This window comes from Malus sylvestris, chromosome 5 (genome assembly GCF_916048215.2).
Source record: "Malus sylvestris chromosome 5, drMalSylv7.2, whole genome shotgun sequence".
Lineage (NCBI taxonomy): Eukaryota > Viridiplantae > Streptophyta > Magnoliopsida > Rosales > Rosaceae > Malus > Malus sylvestris.
This window is the reverse complement of record NC_062264.1, coordinates 31,664,113-31,688,345: the sequence shown is the minus strand read 5'-3', so window position 1 is coordinate 31,688,345 and position 24,233 is coordinate 31,664,113. Positions and strand designations below refer to the sequence as shown.

Genomic DNA, 24,233 nt, shown 5'->3' with positions numbered 1-24,233 from the left:
AAGTATTATTTTGAATTATTTACTTCTAGCAATCGAATACTGTTGCGTTATCTGCCCGACAATAGCCTGTTAAGCTTGTGAAAGTTTTCTTCAAATTTATATTACATGAGAGCATGATAGCTTGGACATGAAGCATGTCATCAGCTTATGAGTGAAGCATTTGAGGCTTCGGTAGAAGCTGGAGCCAAAGGTTTGCTCGGCGAAGTTTCCATGGCAAAGTTGCCCTTTGATTCTGTTGGGTCTGCGTTATAAACAAAGTACTTTGCGACTAGCAGAAAGAAGAGCAAGTTGAGAGTGCTCAGGGCAGCCAAGAACAAGTAGTAGTAATCGAAATGAGAGATGTTTAGGTTATTCAGAATCCAACCCCGACCATGTTTCTTGGTGATCTTTGAAACTGTCGAAAGAAGAAAACTACTGACAAAACTCCCAATTCCCAAGCTGGTAGTGAAGTATGCAGTCCCAAGGCTTTTCATTCCTTCTGGTGCTTGGTCATAGAACAGCTCTATCTTAGCCGTTTCGACGAAGGAATCAGCAATTCCCAGCAAAGCAAACTGAGGGAGGAGAACGAAAATTGTCAGGGGAAGTGTGTCCCTTGGCCCAAATAGTTTATGTTCTCTTACGACACTCAGTCTCTTCCTTTCAGCTAACCAAGCTGTGATCATGATCAAAACGTGCAACACAAGGCCAATGCCTAGTCTTTGCAGCAATGTGATCCCTCTAGGGTTCTTCGTGTAGCGCCGGATCCATGGAACGAAGACGCGATCATACACCACGAGGCTTATCAGCATGAAAATTGTTACGAATGCTGAGAGACACGCCGGAGGGATCTCGAAATGAGGCCCTATGTTTCTGTCTAGGGTTGTGCCTTGTTTGACAAATAATGTTCCTCCTTGAGCTAACATCATGCTTGGTACAATTGTTGCTACTAGAATTGGGATCATTTTGACCATTTGCTTGGTTTCTTCGACTTGTGTCACCGGACATAACATCCACGGCGAGGTTGGTCCGCTCTTTACGGCCGCTTTGTCAAGAAATCTGCAGTTAACGCAATGCTAGGGGTGATCACTAAGGCTTTATGCCAGAAAATGAGACTATTTTTACCATTTTTACTAACTACATTATTGATTATATCGCTAATTAAGATCTTCATCACGACTCGATCCATTTATGTTATACATATGAAGGACTATACGATCTTTAAAAGGTTATTAAGAAAATAAACAGTTCCCATTATGACATGCGCATGGTAAGAATTCATTAATCACAACTGGAATAACAAGGGTGCGTCATTGATACCTCAAGGAAGTGGAGTGGTCAATTCTGAATTTCCCAGCCTTTGTGTACGCTTCCAACCTCAACTCATGAAGCTCCTTTTGGTCATCTGGGATTGTCACCCTCCACTTTCTTATGGCTGCCACAAGCACATGAGCTATCCTACTAAAAGGACTCCCAGAAGGCAATTTGTGCCTGTAAAACTTGGTCCCCAACAAAAACACCACAACAGAGATTGCAAGGCCAAGTGTTGGGAGACCATATCCCAGGGCCCACCCAACTTTGTCTTGTATGTAAATCAAGAAGGTGTTTGAGAAAAGAGTCCCAAAGAAGATGCTGAACATCCACCAGTTGAAAAATGAGAGCTTTTGGATCCTCTCTTTGGGCTCAAACTCATCAAACTGATCTGCTCCCATGGTGGAGATGTTGGGCTTGGTCCCACCAGTTCCAATGGCAATTGTGTAAAGTGCACCATAGAATATGGCCACTTGGAATGGTGAGGCTCTTTTGTCGCAATCTTCATATTTGATTCCTTGGGCACATGAGGGTGGTCTTAGTGCAGGTAGTGATACTGCTAGGGTTAACAAGGACATACCCTAATTGGTAATAAAAAGGAGAATTATGACCCAAATTTGGTATATGTTACAATAATGGGGAAATGCATATATGGTTAAAGAAATAGTTATCGTGATATGATCTCGTATCTACGAAGAAGATGATTTAAACTTGAGATATCTTTCAATGTTCATAAGAGAAGAGCTAGTAGACTAACAATTAGTTGGTTGTAGTTGATTTGACATGAGAAAGCTAAAGAAGCAAGGAAACTGATCAACAACTGAAACATCATAGTGACAATATACCAAGCTAATTATGCACTATCATGCATTTAAACTTGCATACGCAAAAAGTGTGTGATTAACTTGACAATAGATTGAAAAGCTAAAACTTTTAGTTTCCTCTCTCTTAGGAATGGTTGTGAAATTATGAATTCTCTTAATATGTAAAATTATTATAATCTCATAACTTTCTAAAATAGAAAATGCCCAGTTAATCTCTTTACAATATGGATAGTGCTATCCACACACTTATTTTTACTTTTTACACTTTTCAATTTCAGTCGTCGGATATGATTAATTAAAGAAGATTAATGACAAAAAAATTAACAAAGGTATGTTAAAAATAAAAATGAACGTGTAAATAATACTATCTTGCAGTATTTGACAACTATATAGGAAAGAGCTAGAGAAGCAAGCAAGGTGGGGCATGTGGAAGCTTTGAGATGTGTGATCAAACGACCAATTATTCCCAAAATATACTCTGACAAATACATTTTCTTGAAAAACATGGCAAAATAGTTGTCAATTAATGTGAATGTTTATGCTAATGGCCAAAAGTCTTTTTGTTAAAAAATTACAAATTTTTTTTAGTTAAAATGATCTTTGAGATTGATATAACTTTTTATTTTGGTCTTTGAGATTTGAAATCGATAGAATTAATCATTGAGTTTGTTCCACTATTAATCATTTTGGTTATTCCGTGAAAAATCTCTGCTAAATAAGGACCAAAATGACAAAAATACCCTCAACTTAATAAACAATGGATCAAAATGACTTGACAAAAAATTGGGGATATTTTTGCCATTTTTTTCCTTATTTAATGAAGATTTTTCATAGAATGATCAAAATGACTGATGGTAGACAAACTCATGGACCAGTTCTATCGATTTTAAATTTTAGAGATCAAAATGAGGAGTTATACCAATTTTACAAAACCAAAATTTTTTTATAGAAAGGAACAAATTTGAGGTGTTCATATATCATAAAGAAGCATATTATAGAAATCATCAACTAATGAAACTCAAATGATATAACTTTGGGATGAAGCAAAACACAAATCATGTAAAGTTTAATTAGACTTCAGACTCATGAACGACTAATTAAAGTTTGGTCGCTAGGAGTTCGTAACTTAAGTAGTTAATCATTTACTCATGCAAACGATATATTGTGTTCGAATCTCCTTCCCCACTTTTCAGAAAGAACAAAAGTTTGCTTGCACCTCACCAATGTGTGATCACAGTTGAGCAAACATGATCACATAACAGTATGATTTGTTCAACAATTACCATTTGGTTCATATGCAAGTTCTATCACGAGAAATGAGATAATATGTTTGTAGATTGAGTTAATTTTGTACCACAAGATATATGGCTGAAGCAATAACAAAAGTCCAATATCGACCAAGATAAGCATCTGCAATATAGGCTCCCAAAAGCGGTGTCATCCAAACAGTGCCAACCCAGTTGGTAACGTTGTTTGCAGAGGTAACTGTGCCTTCATGCAGCTTCGTTGTCAAATAAATCACCAAGTTTGATGCAATTCCATAGTATGCCATCCTCTCAAACACTTCATACCCTGAAAAATCACCCATGCGTGCACATATTGATTGGTCAAACATTGATATGGAGGATCATTTTGTTTTGTCAGATTGGGAGAAAAAATTACATGTACTCCATACTCGTGATCATACACACTTGTTGAGTCATTCTCTCCTTGTCAAGTGACAGAAGGTTGGAGCGAAATAAACTCAGCACATGTGTGTACAATAGAGATATGCAAGTTTTTCTCATAGCTAGCTACGTGACGCTTTAGAATATATAAAGAGGATATAAGTTATGAACATTATCACATACCTACAATGAAGGAACAAGCTCTCCATCTCCCAGTATTTGATCTTAAAATTGGCCTACCTTTGAGATCCACAGTCCCATCTTGTGTGTGATCGTCTTCTAAGCCTTTCTCTTCAACCTTTGCCATCAAGTGTTTGATGAAATGAATATGGACTTGGGAGCTTTGAAAGTCATGTGATCAGCTTATAGCTATTTATAAAGTTAATTTGGGACAGGTCAGTTAAGTATAAGGTTAACCAATAACCTTCCAACTCAGCTCCAACATTCTAGATTTATTTTCCTTTCACATGATAGTCACAGCTAGCAATAGTTTAATTTAGAATTATTTCTTATACAATGTTACTTTTAACAAATAAGTCCCTCAAAATTTAATCTCCCTTGAATCAGAAAATTACTTATTCAGCATTATTTTAAAGAAAAAAAAAAACAAAAATCCTAAAGACAACTCGATTCTATAGTTTGATTCTTTAAGTATTGTTTTTACTACTATTATCAATTGGCAAAGAAGTTACATTACCTATTTTTTTAGAAGGGGACTAGTTGGTGGCTAAGCCATAGCAGAAGTGACAAGAGGTGTTCTCTATGATCAATAGATGAACTTTGAAAGCTAGTGGCAACTAGAATAATTGATTCGTCATGGGTTGATTCGCGAGTCTGAATTGTTGATCAATTGGGCAGAACCAAGTGCGCCGCTTGACTCTTCTTGGAATATGAAATAGAACACATATAGAAAGCACTGTGTTTTTATCTAAGAAAAGCTCAGGAGTATAGGTGCTGAATGGACACTATTCTTGAAACTTTTTCCTTTGGATATTACGATTATGTTTGCTATATGTGCCTGATTGGACAACGATAAAACAAATTCAATTTATCGATTGGTAAAAAAAATCTAATTTTTATAAGACAAAATTTCAGCATCACACTAAAAAAATTCGTGTAAATATTTGCATAGTTAGGTTGAGCAACTATGACACTTCTATCTATTAGTGAAAGGCTAAGGCTCCATCCCAACTTTCGAATTCTTGCTAAGCCTCTTTCTGATTATTAGTGGCATTTCTTTAAGACCGCATTCCTCCTAATATTAGAGGCTGAAAAGACTTACTGAGACATTCATTTTTTCCTTCCCAATATAACGTGGTTCATCTACGCCAGAAATCGAACCAATAATCAACCGTGTGAAATACGCAAAGAAATTAAATTACTTAAATGTACATTTGATACTAAATTTATTATTAATTTCCTAATTGTATGTATGATATTAAATTTATTATTGTTTGTGTCGAGTGAATAAATCAGCTGTTAGATTAAGAACGAATGTTACTTTAGACTGACCCACTTCATTTTCAACTCTAACATGTTAGGCTTTTTGTCCTTTTAAACTAATGAAACCCTAAACAAGAAAACAAAAGAGAAGGCCGACTTATGCTACAAATTAACAAGAACAAACTCACAACTACAAATTATCGAAATATTTGGAACCTCTCTTTTGACAAGCAGCCTCATTTTTTAAATCTGGAAAACGATCCCAAGTTTGATAATTCCCATGCAAAATCAAAATTAACCAAAAAGTTAAATGGAGAAAAACAAAGATAATCATCATACCTTCGCCACGTGTCTGTAATTTCGTCCTAATTTTGGTAGGCCACATGCTATTAATCGTAATTTAGAAGTTGGAATTAACCTCATGTTACTGTCATTCTTTATTTTTTATGGAATATCAGTTTCGCGGAATCATACAGTTAAGCCGTTCATGAAGATGCGAATACTATAAAATTGTTCATATTTTTATCCATCACTCCACATCAACGTGTCATCAAAATTGAAATGTATTATAAAATAGAGATCTACATTAGCCACGGTGAAGATTCTGAAGATTTTCAGGATACATTATGATGGTAAGAATCTAACGTACGGTGGGCAAACGTTGATCCATTTTTATAGCCTACAATCATAAATTTACGTGTTTGCAACACTCATCACGTGACTAATAAAAGAATAATCGTTGTTGACACATACGAAGCATATTTTTCTTTAGATAAGACATATTCGCATAGATGAGTTTTAGATATATGGATCTCACTTCTATAACATATGCCCGCAGTCTAAATACTAAGAGTTTCACAAGAGAAAGTGGTTTCTTGCGCCATGAAAATCTTAATAGGGTTTTCATTGACCAAAAATAAATGATATGTTTTAAACATCTCCTTATCCATGATCAGCTTTTGGAATCAAAGCCAATTGTGGCAATATAATGAAAATTTGTGACTTTGTGTGTGACATCTATGTGACTTCTATCATTGATTAACACATAATAATAAACATAGATTTTTTAACTTTGTTGTCATAAACTTAATATGTGTCAATCAATGATAGAGACTACACACAAAATGGGTGCAAAAGATTTGGCGCCTTTCCCGAAGATGATGCTGAACAGCCTTTTCATTTCGGACAAACACACAAGCAATGACCATGATCATGATGTGCATCACAACCCAACTCCCATTCTTTTCAGCTTTGTGATTCCTCTAGGGTTTTTGGTGTAATGCAAGACTAATGGAACGAAAAGGCGGTCATGGATTGGGAGGCTGATGACCATGATAGTGTTAGGAATCTGAAGGGATGATTTTGAAATGTGATTAGTGTTGCTTGATGATTACTAATGTGGCGCCTTGCTTGATGAAAACTAAGAAATTATATGATTAGGGTTATCCAAAACTAGTTAAAAACATGGGTTTGCGTTATTTAATCCGTTAATATTACTATAACAAGAATTACTTAATAAATTAGTTTAGATTGATATAATAGAGGTATTACAAAAAGCCAAGGCGATAAAGTATCCTCAACAAGTAAATCAACGATTACACTTGGGGGGAATCTAACCATTCGCTAAATTGACTAGAAGCAACACCAATTAGAGCAAGCCGGTGAGCAACTCCGTTCGTTTGGTGACCTGTCTGGGTGAATGAAGCTGTTCGTCTTAAGGAATATCCAGTGAGGACGTTTCCTGGCCAACGAGCACACAGCTCCTCGAGAGGTTGGCGCCGGTTGATGTTGTCTGTCGGGCTTCTGCTTATTGGCGGGCTGTAAGAGAATGACATAGTTAATTCTGAAAGGTGCCTTTGTGGAGCCTTAGGTGTAGGCATTGAGGCTCACAATCAAAATTAACTTTAATTACCCAGGCATGCCACTGCCATCTTTAGCATGACATATGTAAAACCGATGTTAAGTTTTATTGTATATATATATATGTCCGAGAGACCAAGTTAGTTATGAAAGGTGCCTTTGTGGGGCCTTAAGTGTAGGCCTTGAGGATTCCCGTCAAAACTAACCGAATACTTGAACATATATTAGTTGTTTCATTGTTGCAGAAGTATCACAACCATTATACTTTAATTGCCCGAGCCCGCAGAGCAGAATGAATTCAGATAGGTGCCTTTGTAGAGCCTTAGGGATAGGCCTTGAGGCTTCCTATCAGAGTTAATTCTATACTCAAGCATTCTGTGGGAATCATGATATAACAGAAGTAAAACTAGAGAATAAGCCAATTACTTGCGCCCCAAGTAACTTCGGTCTTCTTGTTATCAAGGATTGTCGTGGATGGGTTAAGTCCACATAGGATTCTTTTTATGCCTTGAGACCAAGGACTTTTAATTGATCAATCTTGTCTGCCCGAATGATTAGAACTTAGAAGTCTTTTAATCATAAACTGGCTAGCAATAACTTGGATGCAGATGGAAATATACATCATATTACTAGATATATGAATAAACGACAAAAAGAAAGGAGGTCGGGCAAGGTTTCACCTTGTCGGGCAAGGCTGATCATCTTGCAACTTCCTCTCTTTGTGATTTACAAAGGGTTCGAATGCTAGAAGGTGAGATTGGAAGATGAGTTTATATGAGGGAATCGATACTACAACAAGATTTAAACAGGGTAGCAGAGCTTTTACAAAGGCTTTCTGGTGAAGGTTGATCCCGAAAGGGATGAAGCCTTGGGGGCTGACTACAACTTCGTGGAGGCAAATCTGGCTTGCGCAGAGTTTGTGCTTGTATTTGTTTGTTTGATTGAGTGTCCTTGTCTCTGATTTTTCTTCCTCCTTTTATAGACGATTTGGCTTGGCTGTCTGCAATATTGATTTTGCCCGAATGCATCTGAAGGGCAGTGACTCATCAACTTTTTACTTTTACTGCCATTGTAAAGTACTTTTGGGCTGATTAACTGGCTGGTCTACACCACTTGACCTCTAGGTAGGTGAGCAGGTGGTTTGAATGATCTGCACTTGGTCAGGAACAAGCTCCTTCTTTCTTCTGGACTTCGGCTGGGCCTTGAACTTTTCCTTCTTCTGAACCTTCTTTTGGGCTTTCTTTTGGGTTAACCCCTTTTTAACCCAAAGTTCAAGTTTTATCCCAAACAGAAGCTTCATATTGAAGAGAGAAAGGCCTTGATATCTTCGACAACCTGGCCAACCAAGGACAGGTTGGTGGAAGTATGTTTCAAGTTGTCCACAATCCGAAGCAAGTCAGACTCAAATAAAATGTTTTGATATCTCCGAGATAATGCCCAAACCAACCTTCTCTAATTGCCATGGCTTCCGCTTGTAGGGGAGAGAAGACATCGACAAAGTGACAGCATTTTGCAGCCAAGAAACAGCCCATTTCATCACGCACAATTCCCCCGAAGCCACCCAGATCCTTGGCCATAATCCAAGCTCCGTCGATATTCATTTTCAAATGATTTGGCAAGGAATCAATAGTTTGGGTCTATTTTTTTTAGCACATGATTGCTGATTTCAAAGCTCTAGAAATTGGGGTTTATCTGTTCTTCCTTTGCTTGAATAATGAATTACGAGTTAGAAATTTACTTGTAAGGTGCCGCAACATATTTTGAACTTCACCTTGCGTTTGGATGGTTTCATCTTCTTTCGGGTGATTAGTGTGCTTGATGTTGTTAATTGTGAGTTTTCTAGATTATGGTGTATTTCTTCTTTGTTTTCTTAATAAAAGCTTCAATTTAAGTAGCTCGTTTCATATTCACCTATGTTGTAGCTGAGTATTCAGAAAGAATCTTTTCAAGTACGACTAAGCATTAACTTTACGCAAAAAAATTTAAAAATTATACAGTCATTGAGAGACACTGAATGCTTCAGAATTCGTAGTCTTGAATGGTGAAAATATATATATATATATATATATATATATATATATATATTCATAGCTCTTGTGATTCCAATTGTTTATTTAAATGGAAATTTGGACTACTTTTTTAAATGATTCAGGGATGTATTTTTCTTCTCAGGTGAAGGTTTTGCTTCTGGAAGAATAAATCTCGGAGAAATAGAGGTTTCCAAGATAACCAAATTTGAGTTTCTCTGGGCGTCCACTCCATCAGAGGACAAGAAAAAAAGTGTTAGGTTTTATTTATGGGTAATGCTATGGAGACTAAATTTGAAAACAAATTTTTGAAAATTAAAAGACATGGAAGTTGATGATTAATTTATTAAACGTCAACAAACGTGTTTATTTCTGTTGGTGATACATAATTTAATTTGCAAATTTAATCTTCAAATTTAGTCTCTCTAGCATTACTCTTTATTTATAAGCCCGCAGCAATACCTGATGGATTCCATAGCATTGGTCATTATTGCCAATCCAAGGATAAGCTTTCACATGGTTTTGTTCTTGTGGTTAAAGAGGCAGAGTTTCCAGAAACAGCTGATATTGGGGAGAGTGTCAAGTTGCCGGCTCTTCGACAGCCACTTGATTACACGTTAGTATGATGCCCTGATGACGGGAATGAGGACAATTATGGTGCATATGGTTGTCTTGAGATAATCGTAATCTTTCTCCAACAATATTGATCCTTCTTTGTTTGGCTTTCATTGACCTGGTTGTGGTATAATTATTATTTTGTTTCACTTTCTGTATATATATCTGCATGAAAACAAGAATTGAGGAAAATGGTAATTTTTTATTTAATTTTAATAACATTATGCTGGTTGTAGTCCGCAAAGGCTTATATCAAGATGGAAAACGTTTACGAGAACATTGTCGAGATGTTCTACTGTATAAACTTACTATCTTGGTTGCTGTATCAGAAACTTATATATTTTCTCTGAATGGTGCAGCTTCTTTTAAACAAGTTTGCTGAGAAGACTGGTGCAACTGTATTAAAGACCTGGAGACCAGATGTTACACATGTGATTGCAGCCCTGGATGGGGACGGTGCATATGCCAGGACATTCAAAAGTTGCATGGCCATTTTTGCCGGAAGATGGATTCTGAAAATTGACTGTAAGCTATACCCAGATATTCTACCTTGTTGCTTCAGTTAAGTTATCTATGAATGACTATTTGACTAAATTACGACCTGTGTTTAAAAAAATGTGCACTTTTGTGAAGGATAAATATTTCATCCATTCTACTGAGTACCTTATTTAGGGAATGAAATGAAAATTATATCGTCGGTTTTATAAAAAAATGTGCACTTTTTTGACCGAGGTGTTTCATAATTGTGTACATTACCTGTCTTTCCCTTGCTTTCTGTTTATTGATGGGTGTAGGGGTAAAACTGTAAAAGCATGCATGGAAGCCACAGTCATTTGAATGAAGAACCATATGATGCTAGTCTTGATAACTATAGATGTTGAAGAAAATTAAAGTACACAACTTTAAAATTTGTCTACCTTTGAGATTCATAGTCCCATCTTGTGTGTGATCGTCTTCTGAGCCCTTCTCTTCAGCCTCTGCCATCAAGTGTTTGATGAAATGAATATGGACTTGGGGCTTTGAAAGTCATGCGATCAGCTCATGCCTATTTTAAAAAATGAAGTGGTTAACAATAACCTGCCAACTCAAGCTCCAACAATCTAGATTTATTTTTACTTTCATATTGATATTCACTTTTACTTTTTAAATTTTTTAGAGACTGACCTACTTCATTTTCAACCCTAACTTGTTGCGCCTTTTGTCCTCTTGAACTAATGAAATTCTTCAACAACAAAACAAAAGAAAAGGCCGAATTATTGAACAAATTAACAAGAACAAACTCACAACTACAAATTATCGAAAGATTTGGAACCTCTCTTTTGACTAGCAACCTCATTTTTTTAAATCCGGAAAGCGATCCCAGTTTGATAATTCCCATGCAAAATCAAAATTAACCAAAAGGTTAAATGGAGAAAAACAAAGATAATCACCATCACCTTCGCCACTTGTCTCTAATTCTCTCCTAATTTTGATAGGCCACATGCTATTAATGGTAATTTAGAAGTTGGAATTAACCTCATGTTACTGTCATTCTTTGTTTTTTTTACGGAATATCAGTTTCGTGGAATCATATAGTTAGCCATTCATGAAGATGCGGGTCCTACAAAGTTGTTCATATTTTTATGCACCACTCTACATCAACACGTTATCAATAGTGAAAATGTATTATAAAATAGAGACCTAGATTAGCCATGGTGAAGATTCTGAAGATTTTTAGGAGGCTGGATAAATTATGTATGGCAGAGGCAGATTTACACTGGGACCAAGGTGGTTCAAGGATTAATTGGAGTTTGGATATATACATGTGAAGTCTTTCGAGACTCTCCGAATGTTCGGTACATGTCACTTTTGTGCCTACCAATTGTGTTCGATGTAATGCGTACTAAGCATATCTCAACATGTTGCATCAACAACACTCGACAAATTCTCTTGATATCAATCATCAGATTGCTTTAGCATAAGTTGATATTTGTTAACATGTGCACAACATGGTTTGGCTAACCACAACAAAACCACCAACCAAATATTCAACGAAATGTTTTAGTGAATAAATTGAATTTCTTTACATACTTCGCGTTTTGTTTCTATCTAAAAAACTTGTACTTTAATACTAGGACCGTTTAAAGTTCAGGTCCTAGATCCACCACTACAGTGAGCAAAAGTGATATCTTCTTTTGCAATGCTGATCCTAGATCCGCCGTATGAAGTCCGCATGCGTCACCTTTATACGGCGCGTTCTTATAGCGAGCAAACCAGCTTCAGCACATATAGCCTTGATATCAGCCCCGGAAAACTCATCCTTGGTGATAATAATAAGAGCTCAATTCCAGTCACCAATTCGACCTTGACCTTGCTGCAAGTAGCTATGGAGTTGGGAGAGGAAGGAGATACGACAATATATTTTTAGGTTGTAAAATATTGTATTTTCAAATCTAACCGGTATAAGAAAGAGAAGGTTTAATAGCACTAAGAAAGAGAAGGTTTAATAGCACTAGCCAATTTTTCCACCTGTGTGGCTGCCACGTGGCACAAACAGATAAAGCACTTAAACAAACTTACGGAAATGGATCCCTTCCATCAAATCCACCAAATCCATCAATTTGGATTTTTAAAATTTGATTCAATGACTACAAACATGAGGTTTCTTTAAGTGTCATAATAATTTTAATCGTTGAATCAAATTTTAAAAGCTCAGATTTGGGGATTTGGTGGATTTGATGGACAGGATACGGAGATGATCCCTTTCCCAAACTTACTAACAAAAGAGCAAATTACACATTAACCCCAAAACATTACAAATTGGCCCCAGAATTCTATTAATTGTGATTGGGGCAATCACAGTACATAACAATACTTCCCCTTCAGAAAATAACCTTGTCCAAAAGGTTTAAACTGGAAAATCAAGGAATCGAGCCTTGAATTCATCAAAATCCTCCCATGATGCCTCTACTGCTTCTTGCCCATTCCACTGCACCAGAAGTTGAACGCCTGCCACATTGCCTTTCTTGTACATCCTCCTAGCAATGATTGCTGAAGGAGAGTCATGCATTAATCCACCATCAGTTACCAGAGGCCAGTTTCAAATGTACCCAATCGCCTACAACATAATGCCTCTCAGTTCTTCTGTTGTGATCAGCTTGAACTTTCTATCTATTCGGCCAGGATGAAGCAAGGCTGGTTCAAGGCTTTCAATTCTGTTTGTTGCCAGAATCACCTTGACATCTCCTCTTGAATAAAAACCATCCAACTGGTTAAGTAACTCCAACATGTTCCTCTGAATTTCACGTTCACCACCTGAATGGGCATCATATATTCATACCTCTTTGTACCAACTGCATCAATTTCGTCAATGAAGGCCATAGAAGGTGAGAGGTCATCAGCAACCCTAAAGAGTCCCCTCACTAATTTTGGACCATCTCCCAAGTACTTCTGAATCAACTCACTAGCAACAACACGCAAGAAAGTTGCTGATGTTGAGTTTGCCACTGCCTTTGCAAGCGAGATCTTGCCCGTTTCTGGCACTCCATACAATACGACTCCCTTAGGTGGCCTGATACCAATGTCTTCATATAGCTCGGGATGAGTCAGTGGGAGCTCAACAGCTTCTTTAATTTCCTGTATCTGGGCATCCAATCCGCCAATGTCAGCGTATGACTCCAACGGAGCTTTCTCGACCTTCATCACTGACCACATATAGGATCAACTTCATCTTGAAGAAAGTACGTGTTATGAATATGAAGGGGGCCGGGATTCTGAACTTGATTAGTATTGCTTGATGATTATTTAACGTGGCGCATTGCTTGATGGAAACTAATGGGTTTGCGTTATTTAATCCTTTACTATAACAAAAATCACTTAATAAATTAGATTAGGTTGATCCAGTATAATAATATAACATGTTAGACTGTTTGACAAGAGAATATTTCTTTATAAATGAGTGACGAAGATAAGAACAAGTGCCTCAATGATGCGGTGTCGTCAATTCTTGTTTCCCTTTTGTTTGCATACTCTTCTAAGTTCAATTCATTAAGCTCTTTAGGGTCATTTGCGACAAGTACTTTCCATTTCCTAACTGTTGCCGCTAGTACCCAAGCACCCTAGTGACAAGTGCCAGGATCGTTCAACTTAGGCAGTTTTCATATACACGAAACGAATCAAACCAGCCGCATTGAGAAGTGAGAACGTTCAAATTTACCAATTAACAATTAACTATTTAACCCACTAACTCTACTAAAAAGAAGATTACCAAATTCTTTTGGTATTTTATGTTTTTTATTTAATTTTTTAACAAACGATAGCCTCACATGTTTAAATTTTTTTTGATATGGTCGATATTTTCATAAAAATATCCAAAAAATTGGAGAAAGATATGGAAATAGGAGATGAAGTCTAAACTTCACCTTATATTGGAGAAAATCTTAAGTTTAGACTGAAATCAACAGATATCGTCGATATTTCTGACAAATCTATTAAATATCAGAGAAACTCTTATATTTCGTCCAACCAAATTTTTGACTATTCTTAAGGTTTGATTTTAAATTTCCATCAATTTCATCGAAAGCAACCGATATCGATATCGATATTCGGTATATCCGTCGATATTTCCACAAATTTACATATCGATATTTCTACTGATACTTATATTTTTAACACTGCAATAGCTAACAATAATGTGATTTAAATTTATCTTTAACAAGAATCGAACATAACCTCTCACATCGACGCGAAATCGAATATCACTAGAAAAAAAATTTGGTTATTAAAGAAAAGCAAAAAGCAAAAAGAATTGAAGCTTCACCTTGCAAGTCAATCCCTCATTTAAGTGGTATTCTAATTTCTAAACTATTGGATCACACTTGGAGACGTAGGACCCACAGTCAACTGATGTTTCACGGTGTCAAATAAAAAAATCTCAAATTTTCCAGGCTGGGTGATGATTCACACACAGACCCTAACGGTCACATCCCTTTTGTTTTCTCGAAAATTAAAGAACCCTTGGGGTGCTCTTCTGGTAGGGCCCCCTCCGAAAAGCCCCAAATCCTTCAAAAGTTTATGACCGTTTTGTCCTTTCCCGTTCCCCCCTGCCTCAAATCCTTCAAAAGTTTACTACCAACCCCAACGGCCTTCTCCCCCCCTCTCTCTCTCTCTCTCTCTCTCTCTCACACACACACACACGTTGGGAAAGATGGAGATTTGAAATTGTGAAAATCCAGGACCCAAATCCTTCTTCTTTTCCAGAAAGACACAATCTTTGGGATACCACAGAGTAGGGAAAGAGAGAGATCGAAATCATGGGTTGCTTTCTTGCATGTTTTGGTTCTTCCAAAGACAAAAAGCGCAGGAGTAATCAGAGGTACAGGGTTCACCACAGAGACCATGTAAGTTTGTGTTTATGTCTGTTTGGTTCCCGAGAAAAGTCTAGGAAAGAAAATTGATTCCTTACTGTTTCCGTTCTGGGGTTTAGTTTGTAAACAGTCCAGTGAATTCCGAACTTCCGAGTAAAACCCATATATTGTTTTTGATGAATTTAGGCTGCATTTAGTTGTTTTTGCTTTTTGTTTGTTTTTCATTTTGATTTAATTGTTTTATTCTGGAAAAAGTGTTGAAAGTTCAAGTCTTTGGATCGTGTTTCTTCTGAATTAATCTTTGTTTTTGGCAGAGACATACAAGTTTCGAGCCTGTGAAATCTGCCGTCTCTTCTGCACCGGTGGTTGAGGAAAAACCTATTATCCCGGCATTGGAAGAAGTCCGGTAAGTGATTGGCTTTCGTGGTTTTTTTTATTTTTTTGGTTCAATTGCTTCTTAATTTTGTGTTTATCACTCTACTGTTTTCTTTGAATGTAATTGCATCGGTTTGATTTTTTGAATACACTTCATTTTTGGGGTTTTCGATATCGAAATGAAGTTATAAGTTTATGCTTTGTAGGGATAAGCCAGTGGAGGAACTGAGCTTCAGTACTCGAAAGAAAGTTACTTTTGATTCGAATGTCAAGACCTATGAGCATGTTTCGACCAACGAAACCCCGGATCCTTTGTTGGATAGTGAAGAGAATGGGAAGGAGGAAGAGGAGGGGAAGAATTTGGAAAAACCGTGCCTATCTAAGTCTTCCTCTGAAGATAGTTCGGTCATTTCGAGCTCAGGGTCATATCCTCCTAGTCATAGGTACCAGAATTGCAGGGATAGCGATGATGAAGACGAAGCGTTAGACTATGATGAGGACTGTGATCTTGATGGTGAAGATGAGGATGATTACGATGACGATGAAGGGGAACTAGAGTACGAAGATGAAATTGTAGAATCAAACAGTGGGGTTTCTACACGTCAAGTAATGACTGAGGATTTTGATAGTCCAATGCCGATGAAACCAGCTGGGTTGGACCACAATGTGCGAGATAGGAGTGGTTATGTTCATTCGGTGCTAAACCCTGTTGAGAATCTTACACAATGGAAAGCTCTCAAAGCCAAAGGGACACCACTGATGAAACCTCAGAAAGAGAATTTCACACAGGATCAAGAACCCCGGATTTCGTTCAGTTCAGAGCCAAGTTTGAGCTTCAAATTGAAAACTGATCAAGACAAGAAGCATTCAAAGGATTCCAACCAAGAAATGGCAGTTGATGCTAGCCTCTCGAACTGGTTGTTTTCATCAGAAAATACACCCGTTAACAAGGCCAGCACAACTGCTTTAGACACCTTCACGCCTGAGAAAAGCACGTCCCATGGATCAAACTCAGCGAGAAGCCATGAAGATCGACCAATTTTAGGTGCATTGACTGTTGAAGAGCTCAGACAGTTTTCAGCTTCGTCTTCACCAAGGAAGTCACCAAGTAGAAGCCCTGACGAGATGGCCATAATGGGGACTGTCGGAACCTACTGGAATCACATGGCTCCTCCTCCCGCTGCCAAGAGTTCGGGTGCCTCGTCTTACAAAGGAATACCAAACACAACCAGCAAATACAGAGAGGTAAATGCCAAGTAAGATTTGTGAGGCTGTTTCGATTAGGTCTTGACGGGTTCTGACAACAGATTTGCGGGTTTGCAGGATAAAAGAGTGAATTGGCATTCTACCCCATTTGAGACGAGGTTGGAAAGAGCTTTGAACAGAGGAGGTGCTTCTGAATTATGATTGATGAGAGTTCTTTATAATTAAGGAAAGAGGATTGGTTTGTGATTGTTATTATCTGGTGATGATGTCTATTCTTTTAATTCTTTTGTGAATTATGATGTTGTTTTCTGTGGGACGCTTGCCTGTTGTAATATTGGAGACTTGCTTGAAATTATGGATTGTGATTTTACTAGTTTGCTTGAAATCATGCATGAGTTCCATCCACTCCGCCGTGTCCGAAAGTATGTTAGTTATAGCATCCGCTACAAAATTTGTTTTTTTGATAACACGGCATTAAGAAATTGAGTTGAACTGCCCAGGGGGAGAGCACTTCCTTGAGATGCAATCAATGATTAATTTGAGTTGAATCCCTAAGCGCAAGAACGTTGGATCAAAGCAGCAACAACAAATACTAACGAATTAGGGGATATTCCATTCCTGTAAAATACTCATTAGCAGCGGAATGAGCGATTTTCAAAAAATTCAACCGAAATCTAATAGTGGACCTGATTGAGTTGGGAACCACCACAGCGGGTTGATATGAATTCTTGAATCTACGGTTATTCCACTCCCTCCATACATAATGCATGGTAGCAACAAGAGATAACTTCAACGCTATCGACGAAAGAAATTTTCCCTTCCAATGGCTAGCAGCCCACATGACAAAAAGAGGCAAAGGTAGCCTTAGCCAAGGGACACTACACTTGAGCACCGAGGACCAAATACCATCGGTAGAAGAACATTAAAAAAAGAGGTGGCAATGGGACTCCGTAGCACTAGAGTAGAGAATACAATTTCTTGACAGTAGTATGGAAATGAAGAAAGAGAGAATATAACACTAAGATAGAAGAACAATGAAGAAAATGCTCTGTGTATATTTTGCTTTTATTTTATTTTATTTTTTGTCAATAGATAGACTTTATTTGTAATCTAATCGAAATGTTTACATCCATAACAAGAATATTAAATAAAAACTCAGGGCCTATCTCGTCTCAAACAAACAGATCACCATGTTTGGTAATAAATGAGGTAACCGTGTGAGCAGCCAGGTTGCTACCCTGACTATCTCTTACACTATAAGCTATTACAAACTAATATAACTAACTTTATCCACATCAGTGATGACATGGCATACTTATCATATCTCAAACATATCAGCAATGACATGGCAATATATGCTAAAATAATTGATAGTAGCCAACGAAGCAAAAGTTAATCCTATCCACAGTAGAAAGCTCATATTGAGAATATTTTGATTATACCAAACAAGTTTAGACCAAAGCGCATACAGGAATTGAAAAAAAAAAGCAAAAACAGTTGTTGGGGTGAGAGAGGCTCGAACTCTCGACCTCAGGATAACTCAGAAGCTATGAGACCTACGCGCTAGCCAACTGCGCCACCACCCCATGTATGTTTCTTTCACCACTTAAAATATTTATACATATTGAATTGTACCCTCGTAACTACATTACAGTTCCCACGTGCTCAATTCGGTGTCGTTTTCAAACAAACCCTAGTCAGTAGCCCTTCCCTCCCTTCTCCTCGACTCCTCCTTCCCCCCCTCTCTCTAGAAATGGACTCGGACGAAGGCAAGCTGTTCATAGGAGGACTGGCATGGGACACCAACGAGGACAAGCTCACCGACTACTTCAACCAGTACGGCGATGTCACCCAGACCGTAATCATGCGCGACAAGGTCACCGGCCGGCCCAGAGGCTTTGGCTTCGTCGTCTTCTCCGACCCCTCTCTGATCGACCGGGTTCTCAACGACAAGCACACCATTGACGGTCGACTGGTCAGTCACTCTCGCACGTTTCTCCTCTTCCAATTTTGCCCTGCATGTCACTTTCGCGGCTAATTTTACTGGGTTTCTTTCCTAGTTTTTTAGCTTTTTGCGAGTGTTTTTGGTTCCGGGATTTCGATATCGTGTCGAAATGTGTTGTGGGTTTGGGTAATTTTGATGTTAATTTAGATGGGTGGTTGTTGTTTGTATGTTCTTTAGCTGTCTTTTTTAGTGTTCTTGCATTCTTGAGGTTGCAATGTGTACTGGGTATTTTTTAGCTGATTTTAGTTGGGATTGAATCTGCTAGCCCAGAGAGATTCCGGAATCGGTTATTTTTGCTTGTAGTTTTGTTGGTTTTAAGCTCCATGTGTTGATTTTTATACAATGTACTTGCAGTTATGCGGTTATCTTTGGCTGACGAAAACCAAGTTCGTTAGGGAGAGAACAATATTGCCTTCGCATATCTATTCCATTATGATTTTGTGTACATGACATATTTTATAAGATGTAATGTGTCTAAGCAACTGTTTTGGTTGATGAGGTTGCACATTTTTCTGATTTTTAATGGGGATTTCATATTATTATCTAGATTTGTGTTCTGGGTGCTCATTGATGTGCAATTATACATGTAATGTCCTTCAGGAAAATACTTGATAAGTCGTCAAACATAATGTCGGTAGTTTACCTGAAAAGTAGGATGTATGACAACACCAACTTACCGTGTATTCCTTCTAAGTATGGTTAGAAACTTTGTAGATTGGACACGTAGGGAGGTTGCATATTTTTCATTCTTGGCATGGTTTTCAACTGTAAGATTTTCCAAATACAGCTTTTAGCTTTTAGTCTCAAAGTGATTGACTTCTAGATTACGAGAGGTTCAAGTGCTACTTTATTGTGTTTTTACTAAAATTTTTAGCTGATTTGTGCTACTTTATTAGGTTCTTCCTTGCCCTTTATGAACAAGCATATATGCTACTTTATTGTATATCTTTGCCCTGTCTGTACATCTGTTTGTCCCTTTGTTTGTTAAAGGTTTTACTTTGATTACACAGGTTGAGGCAAAACGGGCTTTATCAAGAGAAGAACAACAGACATCCTATAGAACCGGAAACTTTAATACCACCAGAAGCTCTGGAGGGGGAGGAAATTTTAAGACCAAGAAAATATTCGTAGGTGGATTGCCTTCTACACTTACAGAAGATGGATTTCGTGAATTCTTTGAAAATTATGGCACCGTGACTGATGTAGTAATAATGTATGACCAAAATACTCAACGACCTCGTGGTTTTGGTTTCATAACATTTGACACTGAAGATGCAGTTGATGGAGTACTACAAAAGAACTACCATGAGTTGAATGGTAAACTTGTAGAGGTAAAGCGAGCACTTCCTAAAGATGCAAATCCTGGTGGTGGGGGCCGGGGTGGGGGATATCAAGGTTACAGTGCCTCTGGGGCCAGTACAAATGCATTTGATGGTCGAATTGATGGCAGTAGATATGTGCAGCCTCAAATTACAGCAGGTGGTTTCCCTCCATATTCTGGTTATGGTGCACCGGGTTATGGTTATGGGCCGGCAAATACAGGGGTTGGTTATGGAAGTTATGGTCTTGGTGGTTATGGAAGTGCCAATACTGGTTTTGGTGGTCCTGCAGGATCGTATGGGAATCCAAATGCCCCTAATGCTGGCTATGTTAGTGGGGTACCTGGTGCGTTGAAAAATACTTGGAGCAACCAAACTCCTGGGTATGTTGCTACTGGCTATGGGGCTGCAGCTCCTTGGAGTACTCCTGGTGGAACTGGTGTTCCTTCTGCTCCTAGGGGTCAATCACCAAGTGGGGCTTCTGGTTATGGAAATCAAGGTTATGGTTATGGAAATTATGGCGGGAGTTACGCTTCTTATCCTGGTGGGTATGGGACCTCTGGCGGGCGTGGTGGAAGTACCCCAACAAGCAACTCGGGTAGTGCTAACGGTGGAGAGCAACAAGGGACTCGTCGTGGTTACATGGGGAGCGGCTATGACAACACCAATGGTAATTCAGGGTACTCTAATGCATCGTGGAGATCTGACCCTTCACAGGCCACCGGTGGCTATGGTGGTTCTCAGTCCAGGCAGGCCTAACATGAGAGATTCAAGAGATTTTGAAATTTCTTTCACAGGAATCCCTCATGCATGCAATCTTTTCTCCAATCTGACACCTTATGCACGAGAAGAGTTGGACTATCCTGAGATTGGTTGGATTGCTTGATTCTTGGTGGTCGTTGGCAGCAGTAGTTCTGCGAGAAGTGCCGATACATTCTAGTAGCAGTAGTTCTGTGCGCGCTTGATAATTTTGGAGCTCTCCTCTTCCCCTTTCCACTCCACCCCGTCTCTCTCTCTCTCTCTCTCTCTCTCTCTCTCTCTCTCTCTCTCTCTCTCTCTCATGTTTCTATTGAACTTGCTTATCACTGTTGGTATTGATGATATATATTCTTCCCAGCGCTGCTGCATTAGTTATATTCAGTTGTGATGTGCCAGATATTCGATGTTACTATCTTTATTTTTTGTGCTTGTTCAACTTGTATTTCACCGTGGGTAATATTGAGTGTTCAATCGAGGCCCGAATCCAACAAATTTGTATAGACAATGCTTCCAGTGACAGCTTCATTGAACTGAATTCCAGACCAATTACAAGGCATGCTGCTGCTGTTCAGAACACTTGGTTCTAGTATAACGAACAGCCGATTTTGGCTAAAGTTGAGCAGAAGAGAACCAAGATACAAATGGATTCTTTAGCAGGAAGACATGTACGATGAAACGGTAGCAATCGACTAGCGAATTCGTGTCGTTAGTGTGCATCTCGCAGAAAATTTTAGCATTCATTCAAAGAACACGTTGAATAACATTATCGGAAGAAGCCTTGATTCTATTTACGTGCGCAGGCTACTCAGATGCCCTTTACGCGAACAACTAAATTATCGAAAAACCTAGCATTCCCTATCTCACTTTGCCGCTTCAAGCCGTGCACGTATTGACTCAGGAGTCGATGTCCTTATTGATGCTGCAAGAGAGGCGAAGTTTAGACAAGTCTATCAGGTTCTTATCTTTTCAACGGAAGATGAATACATTTCCACTAGAACGCACATAATTTCTACTTCGAAATACGAAGAAAACTTACCGGATCATTAGCAAATCAGCTTCAGATGCTATCGTCTCTTCAGAAATCCAATTGGGAAACAGCTCTAGCAACAAGTTTAGATGCTCCTGAATTTCCTCTGCCAAGAGAATAGAGAAAGAGTTAGGCTCACCATAACTTTTCATAGAAATAGTATCTTCTTTTGTTTAACGACTTAGATCTGTCAACAATATCGAAATTGGTCCAAATGATCTTGTGCACAAGCTCTTCTTTTGTGATAACAGAACGGTTCATAGACTGAAGTAGGAAATGAATCGAGTTGAAGTGCTTTGGTAGGCTGGAAATCATCCGTCACCACCCTTTTGCTTGGGAGATGGCCGGATCTCGCTCCTCTATTGCCTTTTTCTCCTTCTCTCTAAGCTGCATAAAGATACACTGATACGTCTCAGAATTACAGTTCATTATCTTCAAGTCCAACTATGTAAAAGTTTCCATTACGACATTATTCTCAATAACTTTTGGGACTAGTTTAAGCACAATTAAATGCATCAATTTTGAATAAAACGAGGGAGCACGAAAACACATTACGGGCAGGAAAGTTCGTTAAATGAGGAAACATGAATGGACAATTCAATATAGACATACCGATTGCAAAAGATCCATGGGAAGAATATCATGAATGTCACTATCGTTTGATGTGCCACTCCTATCAGGAACTTCATCCTCAACTTTTTTATTCTTCACGGGCGTGTCAAATTTCAACGACCAGTTGCTTGGAGGACGCATAGCCAACTTGTTCGGTGAGCTAGTAGCATTGTCATCTGGGCTCATGTAACATCGCTTTGGAGGCTGCAATGCAGGCGTTTCAGCCCTCAACCTGGCTGGAGTTGAAGCAAGCTTCGTTGGAGTCGACTCAATGCTAGCACTTTTTGTGGGCAAATCATCATCATTTTCTACAGCGTCTATGCTTTCAGTTGGAGTTACAGGCACTTGGCTACGCAATGAAGCACAAGCGGTATCAAGCTTGGGTTCTGAAATTTCATCACCCTGAGATGATGACAAGGGAAGCTTGACCGTATCTGATCGCATATGTTGCTTTAAGACCAAATGGCTGGGGGAGAGTTTCTTTTGGAATTTCATAATCCTGAAAACATATTAAGCATTGTTCGACCACATGTTATTCAGAAAGTAGTTCAAGAAATAGATTGCTAAACTGATAAGGAGAAAATCTTGACACCAATAACTTCCCAGATAACCATTCGATTAAAATTACACAGAGCACTCAACAAATTAAACCATATTAGTGATGCCATATCCGAAACTGAGTATTGGGGATACCTCAGGATGGGATTTCGAAAGATCAGCAAGCCGCTTGTGAAATGCCTTCCTCAAATGCATACTCCCACCACCTACGGGTTTTGACTTGCCATCGCCCTCCAATGCATCAGCTTTGATCGTGACAAGAAGATCCGGCTTCAGACAGCTGGTTCTCTCATAAGCACTTTCTTTATCTCAATCAGCTCGGGCATAACAAACTTCAGCTGAGCTAAGTGACCATATGTAAACCTCCTATAAATCGAGTTGGAAAAAAACGATCAACTTCTTTAAATATCCCAATTTCATTTTCTCAGCAACCAAACAGTCAATTAAAAAGACAATTGGTGTTTTTCAAAAAAAAAAACACACCATATGTGAATCTCCTAAAACTTGGGATAAAAAAGAAGACCAAACAATCAAGTAAGAAAGAAAATTTCTATAAAAAATACCATATGTGAATCTCCTCGAGATAAAAACGATCAATTTATATAGCGGCCCAATTTCAGGGTAGCTTCTCTGAGCGACTGACACAAGTCTTCTTCAGGGTTACCTCTCCCCATGGATCGATCTGGTCGGTCCGTCGCTTCTGGGTCAAATCGCCGACGCTCTTGGCGGCGGCCCTTCTGATGTCTGCTATGGAGAGCGCGAAGTTAGCGTTTCGGGCACGGCGGATGAGTGCTTCGGACTTCTGAGGGGTCTGGATGCTCAGTGCCTCGTTGCCTGAGACTTTCGGGGGATTTGGGTTTAGGGCTTTCTTTTCCCGGCTTCTGGGTGTCCTGGATCTGAGGGTTTGCGGGGAATTCATTGCGGAGATAAAGCGAAATGCGGGGTTCGGAATCGAAAAAGTGAGACCTATCGCTTCCCCGCCAAATAGATCCGTTGGATCTCGCATTTTTCTTAGGTAGGCTGGGTGGACCACTCGTTTGTTTATTGGGCTCGGAGTCCAAAATCTCACGTCCCAAATTAACAATTTAGTGAGCAGTTATAAACAAATTTACCAATAAAACTCTTCTCCTCCCTTGTAATTTAAATCTCCTTTTATTTAATATCTGAAACAAACACAAACGAGAAAAAAAGAGGGAAATCTCAATGAATTATATAAATACGTTATTCTATTTGGATTTCTTGCTGATAATAATATTAGTAAGTATCATCGACTTTGATTACGTGAGCTGTTTGATTGATGCATG

At 38.6% G+C, this 24,233-nt stretch overlaps 4 protein-coding genes, 1 long non-coding RNA gene, 1 other non-coding gene and 1 pseudogene across 7 annotated transcripts; 3 read left to right on the top strand and 4 right to left on the bottom strand.

The window, feature by feature from the left end:
• Positions 1-15: 15 nt before the first annotated feature.
• LOC126624442 (protein NRT1/ PTR FAMILY 5.2-like) lies at positions 16-4,100 on the bottom strand. Its single transcript, XM_050293505.1, has 4 exons — positions 3,962-4,100; positions 3,466-3,683; positions 1,297-1,868; positions 16-1,035 (listed from the first exon to the last, which is right to left on the bottom strand). The coding sequence occupies exons 1-4, from the start codon at positions 4,083-4,085 to the stop codon at positions 141-143; spliced, it is 1,809 nt and encodes a 602-aa protein (XP_050149462.1). The 5' UTR covers positions 4,086-4,100; the 3' UTR covers positions 16-140.
• Positions 4,101-9,534: 5,434 nt separating this feature from the next.
• Positions 9,535-10,773, top strand: LOC126624444 (uncharacterized). The gene is made up of 3 exons (XR_007624108.1): positions 9,535-9,791; positions 10,083-10,248; positions 10,518-10,773. It is a non-coding gene; the product is annotated as an uncharacterized LOC126624444 (long non-coding RNA).
• Positions 10,774-12,610: 1,837 nt separating this feature from the next.
• On the bottom strand, positions 12,611-13,788 carry LOC126622781 (26S proteasome regulatory subunit 4 homolog; annotated as a pseudogene).
• A 1,042-nt stretch (positions 13,789-14,830) lies between these two features.
• Positions 14,831-17,034, top strand: LOC126624443 (protein JASON-like). The gene is made up of 4 exons (XM_050293506.1): positions 14,831-15,101; positions 15,383-15,474; positions 15,650-16,688; positions 16,767-17,034. Exons 1-4 carry the CDS (start codon positions 15,015-15,017, stop codon positions 16,848-16,850), a joined length of 1,302 nt encoding a protein of 433 aa, XP_050149463.1. The 5' UTR covers positions 14,831-15,014; the 3' UTR covers positions 16,851-17,034.
• A 1,116-nt stretch (positions 17,035-18,150) lies between these two features.
• Positions 18,151-18,235, bottom strand: TRNAM-CAU (transfer RNA methionine (anticodon CAU)). The gene is given in 2 exon segments: positions 18,151-18,186; positions 18,198-18,235. It is a non-coding gene; the product is annotated as a tRNA-Met (tRNA).
• Positions 18,236-18,318: 83 nt separating this feature from the next.
• On the top strand, positions 18,319-21,127 carry LOC126622433 (heterogeneous nuclear ribonucleoprotein 1-like). The gene is made up of 2 exons (XM_050291196.1): positions 18,319-18,624; positions 19,665-21,127. The coding sequence occupies exons 1-2, from the start codon at positions 18,403-18,405 to the stop codon at positions 20,730-20,732; spliced, it is 1,290 nt and encodes a 429-aa protein (XP_050147153.1). The 5' UTR covers positions 18,319-18,402; the 3' UTR covers positions 20,733-21,127.
• A 311-nt stretch (positions 21,128-21,438) lies between these two features.
• On the bottom strand, positions 21,439-23,984 carry LOC126622449 (CDT1-like protein a, chloroplastic). 2 transcript variants are annotated; one of them, XM_050291241.1, is made up of 5 exons: positions 23,493-23,984; positions 23,065-23,295; positions 22,372-22,870; positions 21,769-22,146; positions 21,439-21,651 (listed from the first exon to the last, which is right to left on the bottom strand). In XM_050291241.1, exons 3-4 carry the CDS (start codon positions 22,864-22,866, stop codon positions 22,078-22,080), a joined length of 564 nt encoding a protein of 187 aa, XP_050147198.1. In that variant the 5' UTR covers positions 22,867-22,870; positions 23,065-23,295; positions 23,493-23,984; the 3' UTR covers positions 21,439-21,651; positions 21,769-22,077. The 2 variants fall into 2 exon arrangements, with proteins under 2 accessions (XP_050147198.1, XP_050147199.1); XM_050291242.1 differs by lacking the exon at positions 23,493-23,984 and adding an exon at positions 23,413-23,429.
• Between the last annotated feature and the right edge of the window lie 249 nt (positions 23,985-24,233).